This window comes from Alexandromys fortis, unplaced genomic scaffold (genome assembly GCF_014885135.2).
Source record: "Alexandromys fortis isolate MF-2015 unplaced genomic scaffold, M_Fortis_MF-2015_v1.1 scaffold_19, whole genome shotgun sequence".
NCBI classification, from domain to species: domain Eukaryota; kingdom Metazoa; phylum Chordata; class Mammalia; order Rodentia; family Cricetidae; genus Alexandromys; species Alexandromys fortis.
The window spans coordinates 13,789,817-13,806,628 of record NW_026067890.1 but is presented as its reverse complement, the minus strand read 5'-3'; the positions used below and the strand labels follow the sequence as shown (position 1 = coordinate 13,806,628).

At 41.3% G+C, this 16,812-nt stretch overlaps 1 protein-coding gene and 1 long non-coding RNA gene across 3 annotated transcripts in view; one reads left to right on the top strand and one right to left on the bottom strand.

The window, feature by feature from the left end:
• The window catches only part of Col25a1 (collagen type XXV alpha 1 chain), a 373,530-nt gene that overhangs the window by 14,287 nt on the left and 342,431 nt on the right, over nucleotides 1-16,812 (bottom strand). The window contains exons 30-35 of one of the 2 annotated variants that reach the window (XM_050125851.1): nucleotides 15,088-15,114; nucleotides 10,774-10,809; nucleotides 9,036-9,089; nucleotides 2,697-2,750; nucleotides 1,257-1,283; nucleotides 215-268 (exon numbers count right to left, since the gene is read on the bottom strand). In XM_050125851.1, the coding sequence (XP_049981808.1) occupies nucleotides 215-268; nucleotides 1,257-1,283; nucleotides 2,697-2,750; nucleotides 9,036-9,089; nucleotides 10,774-10,809; nucleotides 15,088-15,114 (252 nt within the window). The remainder of the gene's footprint in view (nucleotides 1-214; nucleotides 269-1,256; nucleotides 1,284-2,696; nucleotides 2,751-9,035; nucleotides 9,090-10,773; nucleotides 10,810-15,087; nucleotides 15,115-16,812) is intronic. The other variant, XM_050126611.1, reaches the window with a different exon arrangement.
• Nucleotides 1-16,812, top strand: part of LOC126492734 (uncharacterized) — a 220,962-nt gene that overhangs the window by 50,128 nt on the left and 154,022 nt on the right. The window lies entirely within an intron of this gene.

Here is a 16,812-nt window from a genome sequence, read left to right as displayed (position 1 = left end):
TCAGAATCTTCCTTCTATGCTGGATGTGCCCTCATTTCTAGCTGGGTAGCCTTCTTTAGTCTTCTTTGAAGACCTGATTCCTTAGATCAGCCATCTGTATGTTTTTGGAACACAGGAGTGAGACAAGAAAGGTGTACGATGGGATCACACAGGTTCAGCAGCAGAGCAGACAGTACTAGCAGAAACACCCAAGGTGCATGCTGGGAGAAGTCACCTTTTCTCCCTTTTCTCCCAGGTCACCCTTCTCGCCTCGAGGACCAGGGAAGCCCTAGGGGGTGAAAAGCAAACTCAAGTTAGCCATTGGTGTGACCATGGCAAGATCATATCAAAATTAACACCGCTGCTGCTGCTACCATAGTTCATTGGTCTGCACTCAGATAGAAGAAAGAACATGTCAATCTTTAGACTTACAAAGAACAGTAGCACTTAGAAACAGTACTTTCTACCATCTCAATGAGCTATGCAAGTAGGGTCCTTGCTTTTTTTCTTCTCCCAACAATGCAGGAGAAAGAACACAGGAATGCTAATTTGGATCCTGGCACATTTACTGACTTGTGTGGGTTTGGGCAAGTCACTTACCTCTGCCCTTTAGTCCCTTGACTATAAAATGAGGTTCATGACTACCACACAGCTGTGGTGGATGTTAAATGATGGTGGATGCAAAGTGCCAGAATGATGCCTGCACATAGCAGGTGCTCAATAAATGGCAGCTACTGCAACTTCGTTACTCACATGGTACAACCAGCAGCGACTGTTCCTAGGGGCATTTGCTTTAGACAGTCTGTATTGTTACACAATCTTTTGGCATAAGAGAAAATGCACGTAGAGACTTAATGGCAAAAGAAAAAAGAACACTGCATAATAACAGCTTTGACAAAACGCCATTCCCCAAGGGCAGCACATGAGGGGCAGACTGACTTGATATGTGGTTATTTTTTCCATAACTGGGTCATACTGATGCTGAGCATCCTTAATTTAGGAAAGGATTTTGAGGTACCACTAACCAGTGTCAGGCTACTAATTTTATTTTAATTATTTTTCCTTTGTTTATGTTGTGCAAATACTAGTATATTTTATATTGCTATCTATGTGCACAGTAATTATATATGGTGTGCATGTGTGTGCATGTGTGTGTGTGTGTACGTGCATAACACATGCACAGACAAAATATTCTGTATTCTTGGTGTTCCCTGATGATGGAGACCATTGAATGTATCTCTTATAATTGGAGGACGTTTGCTGTGTAGATTACTTACATCAAGACCAGGCTCTCCATTTTTACCCTGCCAAAGAACCATAATAGCTACATTAGTGTTCCTGCGTTTCATCAGTAGGTTCTTGTTTAAAGGCTGCTCTGGGCATGCAACATTAGTGTTAGAAGGACTATGCTAGAATTGTGAAAAAGGGTCCTTGATTAGTCAGATTTCTTTAAAAAAATCAAGTGAGGGGACTGTTAGTTGAAGTTATGGGGCATGAGGGATTTAAATTCTTTACTGGGTTAAACAAGTAATTTTGCTCAAATTCTATGCATGGTCTGACTTAGCTGATTATTAAGGAAGTGCAAAACAAAACACAACAAAAAATGTTTAGTTGAGTTAAAAAGCACACCAACACTAATGAAAAATGTAAATCAATGTTCCTTTAGTTTGATAACTCAGCTTTTCAATTAATGGAGAACCTAAACACTGTCTATCATGAAATATAGTTTGAATTTGGCTAGACAATCACCTTAAATATAAGGAGTGTGAACATCACAACTTCAGAAGCAGTTTTACAGTGAGCTTTGTAAAAGAGGAATTCCTAAGAGGGTTGGTCTGACTATTTACACAAGAGGGTAACTTCACCCCAGCATGTTGGGAATGCGGAATCAGACTATGCTCCGCCCAAAGTTCCCAACAGCTAAACTCGTTCCATTAAGTACACTTTGACATCTGTTTCAAAGCGAGCACCTGGTTAAGCCCTGAAATGATTGTGAGTGAAGTTTGTTATCTGAGTTCATAAAAAAATCTGTGGAAAGTACAGGCAGGTTAAAAACCTAAAGGCAATACATGCTCTTTTGAGTCCTACCCTACGCAACTGACTGGAACCACAGTGCAGGTCATTTCTGCAGAAACCTGTGGCCTCAGATTGCTTCTGCAAGGTACGGAATTTAGAAGACAGAACACTGCCAACCTTCTATGTTCTGAAGGCCATCTGTCCTCTCAAAGATTTAGACAGATCAGAAACACTGTCATCATGAGTAGCAATTCAATTTGGATCATAATTTCCACTTGCAAGATAATTTTTTGCTAATAGTCTAGGAGAATAGACAAGGAATAAAGGCTGTTCTAAATGAAACTTTCCCATCCAAGTGACACAAGTGGCCCTTCAAGGGAGTGCCAGTTATGGATGCCCACTCAGAAGGCAACGGAAGGGTGGCATCTGTCCGGCAGGACCTTGGCTTCCTGTTAGTTATCTTTAGCCCCCTGTCTCTGATCTTCAATCATATGACATGCTTGGGTGTGTCTGTGTGTGCAGGAACCATTTGAGACTGAGGATGACCTAACTGTAGTTCAGAAGCCCCTGTATTGGTGACTGCTCATTGAATTGCCTTTGCTCCTATAATGAGATTAGTGTGCCCACTAGGAAGGGTTAACCATGTCAGTGGCAGGCCACAGGAACATGCTGAGGGTGGCGATCACATGATATGAACTCACAGGCAGCCCATAGGGTCCTCTGGGTCCAGGCTCTCCCACAGCTCCCTTCTCTCCCTAAAATGAAAAAAAAAAAGTTCCAATCATACACAGACCCTTACATCCCCATATAGCTCACACAGAAATCTGCCATTTAAGTGTTCTAGCAGAATGCCAATGGTTCGTACTCCTTTAAGATTGTAGTGATAGTCACCCACCATCGCAGATTTTACTAGATGACCCTTGACAGGACAGGAGGAAGCCACCACTGCCAGGTACGCTAAAGAATTCTTATGTGTAGAATGCTCTGCTTGGGTTCCTCTGCACTGGTGGAAAGTATTAACGTTTGTTTTAAGTTGCAGGTGCCTATCCCTCACCCGAAATGTTTAGGGGGTAGAGCTGACTTTGGATTTGATATTTTGGGGACGAGGCACCACACAAACTACCTTTATTTTAGACATGAGTCCTGTACACACACCCTACACATTGATTTTATACAGTATCTTTTATTGTGCTTGTGTTTCTACTGCAATGTGTCATATGAGGCCAGGAGTAGATTTCCCATCTGTGTTAGTGCTCTAAGGTTCTGGATTTTAGAGGATTCACAACTTGTCTTGCCTTCTTCTTCCCTGTTTAAATGAAAGGTTTCTCAAAAATCAAGTCTCTCTCTTCGGAGAAGCCCTTCTTTGACGACTCTGTCCATTCCCACGGCTGCCCGTCACTTCTGGCCCTTGAACTCTGTGAGGCACACACAGATGTTACCATTATTTTTTGTCTGTGGTTCCAGCTCAGTCATGTTTTAGAATAGTGCTCAGCGCATTAGTAAATATTAGCTGAATAGATTAATCACATTGGGTCAGACATTGTTATATATATATCTTCTTTTCTTTTTGAAAAAAAAAAAGAAAAATTGAAAATCCTTTATGCCTTCAGCGAGTGCTTGGTGGGTAGACACATAGTTATCTTTATCTACTCTAAGTGTGTGTTTAATAGGGTTATGGTAAGTGATAATTTAGAATGCCTGTGAAGAATCAGGGTTATTGGAGGTGCTCTGTGAGTAGAAATAGCTTAATACAGATATAATTTTCATTTTAAGAGTGTTTGTACTGCTTCCTCCAGATTAAGATGTGTGCTATCATGCAGCGTGACATCACGGACAATGGTGATGCTTGCATCAGCACCTCTGTAGAAAATTCTATCGCCCGTCTTTTATTTTGCCATCAGAAAGGCTTAAAGTTTAGTCCATATTTTTTTATGTGTGTAGAAGACAGGTCTCTCTGAGAACTCTAGCAGCAGAGGCATGGGATAGGCTTTTCCTTCTTTGTCCTCAAGGTTTCCATGTGAACAGTTAGCAGGAATTACTAGCATTTTTCTTTTAAATTCAGGGAGTTGGTGAAGCCACTAACATGGTCATCAAAAAGACACACAGATTATAGTAAGATCACCAGAGATGGACATCTTTAAGAATCTGAGCTTTCACGGTCAGCAAGACAAAACGACAGCCTACAGAATGGGAAAAGATCTTCACTAACCCCACATCAGACAGAGGTCTGATTTCCAAAATATACAAAAAACTCAAGAAATCGGTCACCAAAAGAACAAATGATCCAGTAAAAAAAAAAAATGGAGTACAGACCTAGACAGAGAACTCTCAAGAGAGGACTCTAAAATGGCTGAAAGCCACTTAAGGAAATGTTAAACTTTCTTAGTCATCAGAGAAATGCAAATTACATCTTACACCTGTAAGAATGGTCAAGATCAAAAACACTGAGAGGTTCTGGTGTAAAGGGAACACTCCTGCATTGCTGGTAGGAGTGCAAGCTGGTAGAGCCCCTTTGGATATCAGTATGGCAATTTCTTAAATTAGGAAACAACCTTCCTCAAGACCCAGCAATACCACTTTTTGGGTATATATTCAAAGGATGCTCAATCGTGCCACAAGGACATGTGCTCAACTATGTTCATAGCAACATTGTTTGTCATAGTCAGAACCTGGAAACACCTAAATGCCTCTTGATCAAGGAATGGATAAGGAAAGTGTGGTACATTTACATAATGGAGTACTACACAGGAGAAAAAAATAACATCTTGAAATTTGCAGGCAAATGAATGGAGCTAGAAAACATCATTTTGAGTGAGGTAACCCAGACTCAGAAAGACAATTATCATATGTACGCACTCATAAGTGGTTTTAAAACATAAAGTAAAGAAAACCAGCCTACAAACCACAATCCCAGAGAACCTAGCCAACAATGAGGACCCTAAGAGAGACCTATATAGATCTAATCTACATGGGAAGTAGCAAAAGACAAGATTTCCTGAGTAAATTGGGAGCATAAGGACCATGGGAGAGGGTTGAAGAGGAAGGGAGAATCAGGGAGGGGAGCAGATAAAAATGTAGAGCTCAATAAAAATCAATAAAAAAAAAGAATCTGAGCTTTTCTTATCACTTTGTATTTGCTAATAATGAAACAGCAATGACACTCAGGGCACCGGCTGTCAATAGGTTAGATTTGAATTTGAATTACACTTTTCTTTCTTTCTGGTGGCAAGGCCTCCAGAACTTCAGGAACTGTCTCAATTCTTCTGTGCTTAAGTTATAGCAGTCATAAGATAAGATAGTGGTAAATATTTTATCAAAATTGTCAAGAAGATTAAATGTGACAGTAATACATGACATTATACAGTCTGAAATGACAGATGTCACAGGGCTGGCTGCTATACAATTCAAGAGCTTATTTTAATGGAAAGGGCTTTAAAGTATGCTAATTTAAAATAGACTTCTTTCTGATAGATTTGGCGGTGTTATTTATGAGTTTTAAAATGGTGTGTATGTGTGTGTGCTGTGCATGTGTGCACACACGGGCGTGCATTACTGGTATGTTGGGAGTGGAGTTTGGAGGCAGGTTCACAGAAGTAAGCTAACTGGACATAGACCAGGTCTAGTCTAAACATTGCCATGGAACTTCCTTCCTACCTCTCCGCCCTGCCTCTACTGAGAACTTTGTTCACCTCATTTTTAAAAAGACCGACACACATGGCTTATGTAAACGGTGTATCCGTCACAGCAGCACTTGGCTTCAGGCTTTCTCTTCCTGACTAGCCTGCCCCTCATAGCAGAGCTCCCTGAGAAGGGAACCCAGTAAGCCAGTGCTGGTCAAGGAGGCTCTGGGGACACTCAGCTGGAAGTTCCCATTAGGATTATTTCCCTTGTGGGGAACCCTGTCCTTGGTACAAGTCTCCCTGAGTGACACCTGGACCGACAGCTAGGATTTTGGCTGGGTGGAAGCAAAGCCCACACTCCTCCTATGGCTTTTTGGTTATGTGAAAGACACATTTCTTTCCTGTTCAAGTCACATGGAGTTGGGATCTTTTCCTCAGCACCAAAGCACCAACCCCAGCGGTTGCATCTTGGATACTCTCAGAAATGAAATATTAACTCAAGGATTTGAAAGTATAGTGTTTTTCCCCCCTGTATTAAGGGGTTCCAAAAGAACCTTTGGCTCTCTCAAACTGAAAATATTACAGGATTCTAAGGCCAGAGGAGAAATTCAGTATTCAAATCAAAACCACTAGTATGCTCTGGAGGACAGAACCAAAGTGCAAGTGGCTTGGAGGAGAAAGTGTTTTGTTTGATGTAACAAGTCAAAGAGGGATATTGGAGTGGCTTCAAGGACCTGTCCTTTACTCAGATGAAGAAGTCAGCGGAAGGCAGGGGGGCACAGGGAGCTGCATACCGATATGTCAGTCACTTATTGAGAAAGTTTGCATGTGAAATGCTTCGTTTCCTTTAGGCTGGCCGGATTTCATCCAGGCTCTTCAATTTGCATATCAGTACCACGGACTTATTCTAGAATGCCGGTCTTGCCCATCCTTTCTGCTTTCAAATCAGAAACATCTGCAGGAGGCAGCCTCCAGATGGCACCTCCATGATCGTCGAGACCCACACTACGGTCTGGCTCTCTGCGCGAGGGCTCTCGCGGCATACTGACACACGATCCCGTTTGAGGGGACACAAGTGTGGCACTTCACACCGCGTGCACCTGGCTTCAGCTATGCCTTCACGAATTCTTAGACTTCATTTGCTCTGCTGGTTCATTCGGCACCAGCGCGGAGACCTGATACCCTTGAGACGCGGCTGAGCTATCGGAAGTAGCAGCTGATTTACCAACAGCAAACCCTCTTGAGCCCCAGGGCGCTTTGCCAACAGACCGCCTGAGCTTTGCTGCTCCAATTTTAGGATGGACCGAGTTTCTTCACCCAGTGCCTGGAAATGAATCTTTATTGCCAGCAGGGCACTCTTAGCTTTGAAGTATTTTTAATGAAGGTGATTATCGGAAGTTGTTGGTTTGATCTTAGAAACAACAATAGTGGTTGCAGAAAATATATTCTTAAGGACTCATCTTTCTAGAACTTTTCTTGGGTAAGGTCAGTCTTCACTGGGGAATAGCCCGTATATTTGTATTGACTTTGGTCTTGTTCTCTGGCTAATTTTTGCATAGATTTCTCTGCAATATAAACTCTTCAGATTAATGGAGATAGATGTTTTCTTACTCAGTCATAAAGGGGGAGGTCTCCATTAAACCCCTCCCCTCAGAGAACAGGGACCCCCATGGAAGAAGAGGCAGCAATGGTGTAAGAGTCAGAAGGGTGGAGCACACTAAGACTACAAGGCCCTGTAAGTCAACACGAACAGAGCTCATCTGAAGTCAGAGACTGTGACAGCATGCACAGGCCTGCACAAAGGTCTTTCGCATACACACACACACACACACACACACACACACACACACACATATATATATATACACACATATATATATATATATATATATATATATATTATGGCTTCCAGTTTAGTGTTTTTATGGGATACTTGAGCATGCAGATAAGTGGGTCCTTGATTCTTGTGCCTTCTCTCGGGCTCCTTTCCTTCTGTTGGTTTGCCTTGTGCAACCTTGATGCGATTGTTTTTGTTATCTTATTTTTTATTTTGTTATATTTAAGTATCACCTCTTAGAAGCCCATTTTTTTTCTAATGAGAGATAGGAGAGGATATGAGGAGGAACTAGGTGGAGTACAGGGAGCAGACACCATAATCAGAACATATCATGTTAGAAAAGAATGTTTTTTTTCTTCAATATAAGAAAAAAGAAAACAGTTGCTTCCTCTACAGCATTTTTTATATATCATGCATATATTTATGATCACTAATGAGTCTCTGTGATGATGAATCAATTATAAGGCTATAGTCAACGTAGCAGAGCAGCGAGCAAAGGGGGTTTCTTTAAGTAGAAGTGTTTCTTTCACTCCCAAAGGATGGCACTGTGCACAGTTGCATCTCATGAAAAATTATTGCATGTATGAATTTACAGAACACAGGACTGGGGGATTAGGAGGCATGTCAGAGACATTGCTACTTACCTGGTCCTCTCTTTAGAAATAAAATTACCCTGGACTGATAAACTCTCATTTTAAAAAGACCACAAACTTGCACCATGCCAATCTTATGCAATGCTCACATTCAGCATCCTTTCCTCATCTCATAGGGTGTGTGGTAGGGAAATTGCTCACAATTCTACACACACACATACACACACACACACACACACACACACAGATTTCCAAGGTGAAGAAAAGAAAAAGTGGGCAAAAAATTGTGAGAAGGGAAGAGGTTCTAGACACACAAGCAGCTGCTGAGGCCACTGAACATTTTTGTGTGTCAGATATTCATCTTCCCCTGAACGTCTATCTTTTTTTTTTCCTCCAAAGGATATGGAAGCATAGACTAGAACAGCGAGGTTAGTGAAAGGGTTTCATTTTATACTGCACTGAAATCATTTCCTTATGGCTATAGGAAAACAGGTCATTCTTTAACTCACAAAAGAAAAATGAAAGCACAGAGAGCACGGGTGACTGTGTGGAGAAGAATATTTAGGTTTTGTAATTTCCTTCGGAAAAATATTAGAATTTACTTGGAATGAATACAGTAGCTTTGTATTAAGATTATCAACCAGAATATGTCGTTCTAGAAATTTTAGCTTCATTGACTTCAACTTTCTGGATGAAGGCCCAATGAAAATATCTTCCTTATGGGTTAAGAGGGACTAATGGGAGCTATTTATTTTAGCTATGTAAATGTATGCATTGTTTTCATTAAGGCAGACTGATTCCGTTTTATGCTGTATGGTTTTCTTCTCATATTCTTAGGACACTGAATAGAGCTTCAAATGAGCAGTATTTTTATTTAATCCTAGATAGCCCCCATCATTCCTGGACAATGAACAGTTTGAGATCATCTTGAAGCCATGCTTTGCTCTTTCAGTGCTCAGCTTAAGTGTGATAACCTAGAGAGAGACTTACTCTTTCTCCTTTGGGACCTGCAGGGCCATGGGGTCCTATGGGACCATCTGCACCCTAAAAAAAAAGATAAAATGAGACCAGTGAGAGACAAGGATTGCAAGAAGAGAAATTCTGATTTACTCTGACTTATCTTAGAGAATGATGTCTTTAGATAACTTATCTGATTCTAAAGTACTTTATTCTTGATGGTTTTTCATGCCAGTTATTTTTGAGAAATTCATGCAACAGGGATGAGACATCTAACTGCATGCTTCCACAAAGAGTATACACAAACCCCTTATTTCATTCTTATTTAATTTTAATTTATTTTTATCTGATAAACAGCTTCATTTTTCTGTCATCATTTTTCCCAATTTATTTTTTATTTTATGTGTATGTGTTGTGAGTACTTGCATGTATGTATGAACATCATGTGTGTGCAGTTTCCATGGAGGCCAGAAGAGGGCACCAGATCCTCAGAGCAGAGTTAGAGCTGTGGTGAGTCACCACGAGGGTGCTGGGAACTGAACCTGGGTCCTCTGCAGGAGAAGCCAGTGCTCGTAACTGCTGAGCTGCCTCTCCAGCCCCGCACCTCCATAATCTTAACCAGGAAAGTATAACCATCCTTTCTTTCTACTGTCTTTTCCCCAAGTCTGTTCTCCACAGTCACTGACACCCATGGCCAAAGCCTCAAATTTTTTTTTTTTTAGCAATTTAAGTGTAAAACATATGAATGTGAATAGTGTTTAACTTTCGCATCAGCTTTCTGCAGCTCTATTGGGACAGCAGGGGCTCACAAGGTGGGGGGGGTCATTCTAGACTTTGCACATCAGGCAGGTCAATTTCCTTGATTGATAAAATTGGTTTCTGTGGCAGAAAAGATAATATCTGAAAGAATGGAAGAACTCTGGGGTCCAGTGGAAAATAATAACTGCCTGAAGAGTTGTAGAACTGAACATTTTGATTCTTAAAAAAATGTCATAAGGGTTATTTGCTTGATTGTCAGGAAGACCATGCTTAAGCAGTAAAGAGTGCACAAGTGTTTGCACACATGAGGACTATTTCATTTCAGCTTGTCTAGCGTATTCCTATGACTGTTCTGGCAGATCATGGATTCCATTAGAATGTCTGGATAGGAACGAATTCAGAGTTTCAAATTCATTCTCTTGTTGGTGAATTCTTATTTATCTTTATCATGCGCTTATTGCTTCATCTCAAATTTCACCTCTACAAGGCTTCTAAATACTGACTGACTATGGCAAACAAGTAAAAACTGAGCTGCCCAAAACAACAACAACAAAAATGATAAAAATGATGGAGACACACGATGCACGCCATGAGTAGAGACTTGGAGGTCCATTTTAAGGAAGAAATTACAATTTTAAGATGGACAGAAATGTAAAGGGAAAACAAGTTAAATTCCTTATTTTCCCCATTCGGAGCCTTTGCCATGGGATTACAGGGAAGGTTTTTATGAATTGTTTTAGGTTGTTGAGACACTGAAGGCAGCAGGACTGGGTGTTCTATCTTAGTAAACATCCAGACTTGAACTTCTGAAGATGACCTGGCAGCTCAGGTTTATACCTTCCAGTTGCAACCCGTTCTCTGTCCCTCTTTCTCACTTCCTACCATCCTCGTCCGCCTTTCCCTAGGCGACCCCTCAGCATCTGAGAAGACCCCAAGGAGTGAAGGGGTCTTCCCTAGAGCACCCGATGCACATCCATGAAGCACGTGGGAGCAGGACGCGGGGCTGACTCACCCGGGATCCTGGCTTTCCGTCTAAGCCAGATGCTCCCTGTGTGATTGGGTTGGTGTCAGGGTTGGTGGGTGTGACACAGATGACAAGAACAGAGATTAGTACGAGGCACTGATGAACAAATGCAACACGTCAAGCAACGTAATACACAGTCACGGGATTCTGGGATGAATATCACATCGCTACAAATAGTTAGTTTTAAAAAAAATCACATGACAATACATGCCCCCAGAGATGATGGCATTCTAGTGACACTTATAGCAGGAAATTCTCATCGAGAAATCTGGCGAATGTGGTTTACACAGTGGGCTACAAAGTTCCTAGGGCTCCAAGCTATATGGCTACATAAAATTCATCTTCTAAAGACTATTATTCATGATATGTTTCTTTATATTCTGAAGAGAAAGTAGTGGAAATCTCTGAAGAAAGGGCTCCAGAACTCTGACTACACTTGCTAACATGGCTTTAGGGGTGAAAAGGCTGTGCTTTACTCTATCGGGATGGTTTGATTTTATATGGATGCTATTTATGTTGTTGACCCAAAGTTCACATTAGTCGCCACTAGAGGGACTTCTAGGAACAAGAAAAAAATGTGGGCTCAAGGTACAATAAGTCCCAGTTTGTCCCTCAGTTTGGTTCAAATAATCTTTATCTTTGATATTTGCATGAGAAATGCCTTAAAAATGTAATATTCTCAGATTAATGCACGCTTTTCTTTATTTTCAGTTGAGGGCTACACATCGGGGTGTGTGTGATACAATGGTGTGTGTGATACAATGGTGTGCGTGATACAATGGTGTACGCGTGATACAGTGGTGCGCGTGATACAGTGGTGCGCGTGATACAGTGGTGCGCGTGATACAGTGGTGCGCGTGATACAATGGTGCGTGTGATACAATGGTGCGTGTATGATGATACAATGGCACTTTCTCTGTTTGTGGCTGATCCTTCTTAACTAGGCTCTTATATAGCAGATCCCCAACACTCGTTACTTCAAAGGTACAGACTATGACACGGAACACTTAAGAAGATATTGTGTTAGCGCTTTCGAGTCTCTTGGCCAGGCCAGAGAGCTCTCGCTCAGCTTCATACCTCAGGAGTAGTTAATAACAAAAAATGAAAGAAAAAAATCGATTCCATCTGCCAGCAATGCCAACACATACATTTAGGATATTTTTAGTTTTTTTTTTTTAAATTTAAAATTTCCTTCAGTATGATCCTGTCATGATCAATGCTCTAACTACAAAATAGAGCTTTAGGTAGCAACATTTATGAACAGTAGGCATTGTTGCTGCATAATGATAAGCCCTTTCTGACTTTTTTTAGTCACTATTATAACAATTGAGGATAGATGTTAAAATGATATTTATATCTAAATCTTAATGGCACGTTGAAAAAAAGGATATTTATATTGATCACAAGATTCTGTATCTAACTGGGGTACAGAGCTAATGGCTTTGTGGACGTCTTGTGCTACGATCCACTGATCCAATTGGCACAATTTAAATGAAATTATAACAAAACTTATACGATTCACTAAGTAAATGTGGACAAAGCACTTCCTGCGTGGAACTTACAAGTCATGGGCTTTTGAGTGGATGTTAATACTGAATGCACAGTACCCGTGGGAATAATGAGATAGGTGACCACCAATGTTTTTATCTCACATCTCAAATATAGAACTATTTTTTGTTATTGGTTGTATTTCATATTTTATAAACATAGCCTACAATATTATTTACCGACCCTTATCTTCCTTTACTGAATAAATAACGCATTAAAAGCCCCAAACCACTACCTTCAATGATAATTTCAAAAAGCCAAGTTGTTGTGGGAAGAATATTGGCATAAAGTATATGAATGGGTAAAACTCCTTTTCATTACGAATGAAATCTTTACAATGGCAAACTACTTCTTTCATGCTATCTACTCTTGTCCCATGAATCTCATAGCAGGGAATCTCCAAAACGGACAACACAAAACATATAGAACACAATGTGGCTGATAAATGGAAGGAGTCACAGCACTGGCCTCGGCAATGGCCAATTGCATACCTGCCACCAATGGCGAGCTATAGTTTCTATAGACTCCAAGAAGATGAAAACAACGGAGGGAGGGTCTTATTGTATTAGACCATAAACGTGTTTGGGAGAGATTTGTGAAACGATAAACATCGCTTTTGGGAAGAGACACTGGCAGAGGTGGTCTGTCAGCCCCACAAGAGCAAGGTTGGCATGTATGGAATTGACGAGTGATGGAACATTTGCGGTGGTGTTTGTTATGGGGTCACCCCGAGACATGAGATCAAGACATCAGGGAAAATGAAACTGGGCTGTGCTCTGCTCTGACATCCTGACGTTTGAAGGACAGGACTCTCAACTGTGAGCTAGCCACTGAGCAAACCAGCATTGTCACTTAGGGCAGAAATACAAATCTGAGATTTGCACCGAAATGGAAAGTTTTCTTTACTTACTGGAAGACCAAGGGGTCCTCTGTCACCCTTTTGACCTGGTTCACCCTTCAATCCTTTAACACCATTTAACCCTGGTTCACCCTAAATGCAAAAGCAAATGCCAATTTTGGTTGCTATCATGGGTGTTTAAACTGTGAGAGAAGAGAGCCAGTCTCCGAAACACCTGCAGATTCCAGTTTTAGGGGACAGCAGAGTGAGGCCAAGCTGGTGGTGCATGAGTTAATCACCTAAGCTAGAGTTTAATAAGCTACAGATGACAGATAATATTCCAGAAAGCAACGAAACTCAAGAAAAGTGTTGAGTATCACCAGAAGATGTAGAGCTGACGGCACGGATTTTGGAGTTCCACCTCGAGGAACTTAGTGTTGCATTGTTTTGACTTAGCAAATCCGAGACAATCAGAGCGGAGGATGCTGATGGGATCCGTCAGAAAACCCCATTCTGCTGGGATTGAAAACTGGAATCTGCAGGGCAGTGTTACAGACAGACATTTTAAGCCTTTAAGCATTTTGCCCAGGAGAATGAACTGAACTCGGAGTCGCTGACATCTGAAGTTGATGCCATGCTGGAAGTCCCCATTCCCTGACCCTGCCAAGTCAGGTCCCTGCATGGATTAATCAATAGAGTTAACCACAAGCTGACAGTCCCAGAAGAGAATATGAAGATCAGAGAACTTGAATATAGTTTCCCTAATTGTCTGCACCATGTTAGCATGAAGGAAATAAGGTTTAACATGGGATGACATTACAAGAGCCAGGGAAGTGGTAAATCCTCTTGACTCAGTTTAGGAAAAAGCCCGGGATATATAGCATGCAGATGGTCCATCAGCAATCACATGTTAGAGACGGAGAGTTCGGGCACAACACTTTTCATTTGTCTGGAAAACATGGAAAGGCTTGTGAAAGGAAGGTGACCTCACTGTATGAGGGTCATGTTCACATTGGCTGAAGGGATTTTTAAGCTGTGAAGTATTATCCAATCTGCTTGCCTGATGGTGAAAACCAGCGTGCTGTTCATTACGTCCAGAGTCTAGAGTCTCCTAACAGCTGCCTAGACGAGGATGCTCACCAGAAAACTCTGGGAAAACTGAAGGGGATGCACCCATGAGGCCATGCTATGTATTTGAACTTTCAGGCCCCCACACTGTCACAGCATAGTAGACTTGAAGATATGAGTCTGTAGTGTAGCCACAGTTGACCCAAGTCTAATCCTGAGGCCACCGTGTCACCGTCAACAACGCACTGGCGGCCAAGGCTCAGTGGTCACTGTTCTAAACTTGAGATTCGTGGCTTTGCACGTGGGCACATTTCTAGTGTGTGGTTTTAAGATGACGAGTAGGCAGCGCAGACTCGCGTGAATTTTGTGACGTCACAGCTGACATACCCCATCCTATTATAGATCATGACCCATGGGAAGTAAACCACTGGGATGCTGGGTAGCCAAAGCAGGCAGGTACAGCAGTCGTGTGTGATAAACAAGACCTCCAGTTGACAGAAAACATAGAACTACTGCCACCAAAAAACCCCAGAGAGCTCCTGGCTTAGCCCGGGAATTTCATCAAGAGGCTTGTAATTGGCAGATTTTTAATATACCACGTATTTTAAAAACTTACATAGTGACAAGGGCCAAAGCAAAATGAGGAATGGTTTATTTCCAGGTAGATTGCATTTAAACTCATTCTGAGTCAGGTTGCATAGTGAGCGTTAAACATCTGGATGCTTAAAGGCTTAAAGACTATCAACATTACTTGACAAATAAATAAGACAGGACAGACGTGCTTCCGTCATGCTTGCCCGTGACCACCAAGGAAATAGAAATCAAGTAATCAAGGGATTTGCTGGTACCTTTGGTCCAGGAAGTCCGTGGGGTCCCTAAAAATGGAAAGCAAAGCTTTAATTAAAAACTGACTCACTGCTTCCTTGTGGAAATTAGAATTATATCAAGTCTAAAACGGAGATGTAAGACAAGAATCTTCTTGTTTGTGCTATAGCCAGAGGCAGGTCAGTGGGATGTTATTTATTACCTACCAAATGTTCCTTCCAGCTCTTGGATTGCTCTGTAATAGGAAATTCATTAAGAGCAATTCTGCCTGTTAAATGCCTACGAGAGGGGAAAGCTGCTGGGGTTTCCATGGAAGAAAAAATTAGGCAAAAAGAGAAGCCCTGTTTTGTCGTTACATTACAGGTACATCTCAAATTTCCATTTTATAACCTGGTGGAATGCTTGAGATGATTCATGAATTTTTATGGAATAGAGGTAGAACATAAAAGCCAAGAAAATTCAGGAAAAAAATTCTCTACAGTGTGAGTAGCAAGGAAGAAGAGATCTTTGTCCTTAAGTCTTCATCACCAAGGTGTTGAAGAACCCACAGGCGACGGGAAGATGGCAGCCGAGCCTGGGAATCTGCAAAGTTAGTCATCTAGCTTAAGATCAAAGAGGGCGAAGCGATATGATCTGGATTGCATTTATTGTTACAGAAATGGGTTCTTTACGGCCCTTCTAAAATTGTTTATCAAAGAAAGGACGTCACAATGGATGTATGGATCAGGATAAAAAGAAAGTTGTTTGGCAGAAAATACAAATATAGAAACTAATTATCAATTTAAATTAACTGAAGGTTATTGTGGATTGCTTTGAACTTTGAAAGAGATTCTCATAAGCTATTTGGGGAGATGCATATTTAAATAGTGAAATATTTAAACCAGTGAAATAAAACAGAAGGAAATATAGCTGACCATGTTCCCTGAGATACTCGTTACATCTGTCTACATTCGAGTAATGTTTCCCTTTTTGATAAGTTGCGGATAAACGCTTCCAGGAAATGGTTTCTTATTATTGAGGATTCGTATCTCAAGATAATAATGGTCTAAAATTCCTTTGAGCTAATTAACCTTATCATTTGAACAGGATGTAGCCTTTTTAAATTTTAGCCTCTAACTTAAAGTGAAAAAAATCTAAAAAGGCAAAAATCTGCCACTTGATTCATTCTTAATGTTCTCTTTGGTGTTAAGAGAAGAGGGTTAATGGAAGTTGTTTACCAAAGAAAGGAGGAGTTAGTGAGACCTGGGTGAGCAGGCTACGCTGTGGCTGGGATCTGACCCACGATGCTCCCTCTAGAGTGCAGTTGGAGTGGAGAGTGGCCACACTTGCTTTCATCTCCGTTATTGATGTCTTCCGGTTTATGAGGACGCCCGAGAGACGGGTGTAACGTTATAGCCTGCCTTGTTCCTCGCCGAGTCAAAAGCACTCGAAGCACTCTGCTGCCCACATTCTAGCCTAAGCACAACTGTTGGTCCTCCAGCACTTAGAGAGTCACACTTGCTTCATAGCTGCCTTTCCCACTGGCAGCTCTACAGGGTCAGGAATGCTGCTTCCCCTGCCCACTGGGAGACAACTGCGGCAAACACGGCCTGGCTCCCTGAATTACCAGAAGAGTCATTAACACGGAAGGAGAAAGCTCCACACTCTACGTCATCTGTGGAAGCCAGCTTCCGCCTTTATCACAGTTTTTTTTTTTTTTTTTTTTTTTTTTTTTTTTTTTTTTTTTTTTTTTTTTTTTTTTTTTTTTT